This window comes from Hippocampus comes, unplaced genomic scaffold (assembly GCF_001891065.2).
Source record: "Hippocampus comes isolate QL1 unplaced genomic scaffold, H_comes_QL1_v1.1 scaffold48, whole genome shotgun sequence".
NCBI lineage: Eukaryota > Metazoa > Chordata > Actinopteri > Syngnathiformes > Syngnathidae > Hippocampus > Hippocampus comes.
In genome coordinates this window covers 1172674-1173023 of record NW_017808403.1, presented here as the reverse complement: position 1 = coordinate 1173023, position 350 = coordinate 1172674, and the positions used below count along the sequence as shown (strand labels likewise).

General features: G+C 42.0%; 1 protein-coding gene across 1 annotated transcript in view; it reads right to left on the bottom strand.

Annotated features, from left to right (window-relative positions):
• The window catches only part of arap2 (ArfGAP with RhoGAP domain, ankyrin repeat and PH domain 2), a 64103-nt gene that overhangs the window by 44846 nt on the left and 18907 nt on the right, over positions 1-350 (bottom strand). The window contains exon 9 of the mRNA XM_019858213.1: positions 6-43. Within this exon, the coding sequence (XP_019713772.1) occupies positions 6-43 (38 nt within the window). The remainder of the gene's footprint in view (positions 1-5; positions 44-350) is intronic.

Sequence of the window (350 nt, the reverse complement as noted above, 5' to 3'; positions counted from 1 at the left end):
CGCGCCGCCCCCTCGAGGCTTTCCATCCACTCGCGGCGCTCCGCTGACGACGCCACGCCACAGAGGAGGTTGGGGTGGGGGGGCAAGAAAAAAAAAAACACATTTAGACAAAGAAAGATTAAAACGGCAGTCATCTTATTATTATTTGTTTTTTGTTTTTTTTGGCATCGCTTTGGGTGTCATCAGCATATACAAAGGCTTCAAGTATGAAAGTGAATTGGCCAAATCACGGCTGGATTGAGAAAATAATATCCTTGAAAGCTGCTTAACGGAGATTTAAAAGCCTCGAGCTATTTTTTTTTTTTTTTTTCCCCCACAAATTAAAGAAACCCTTCATTAAAATCAACTGA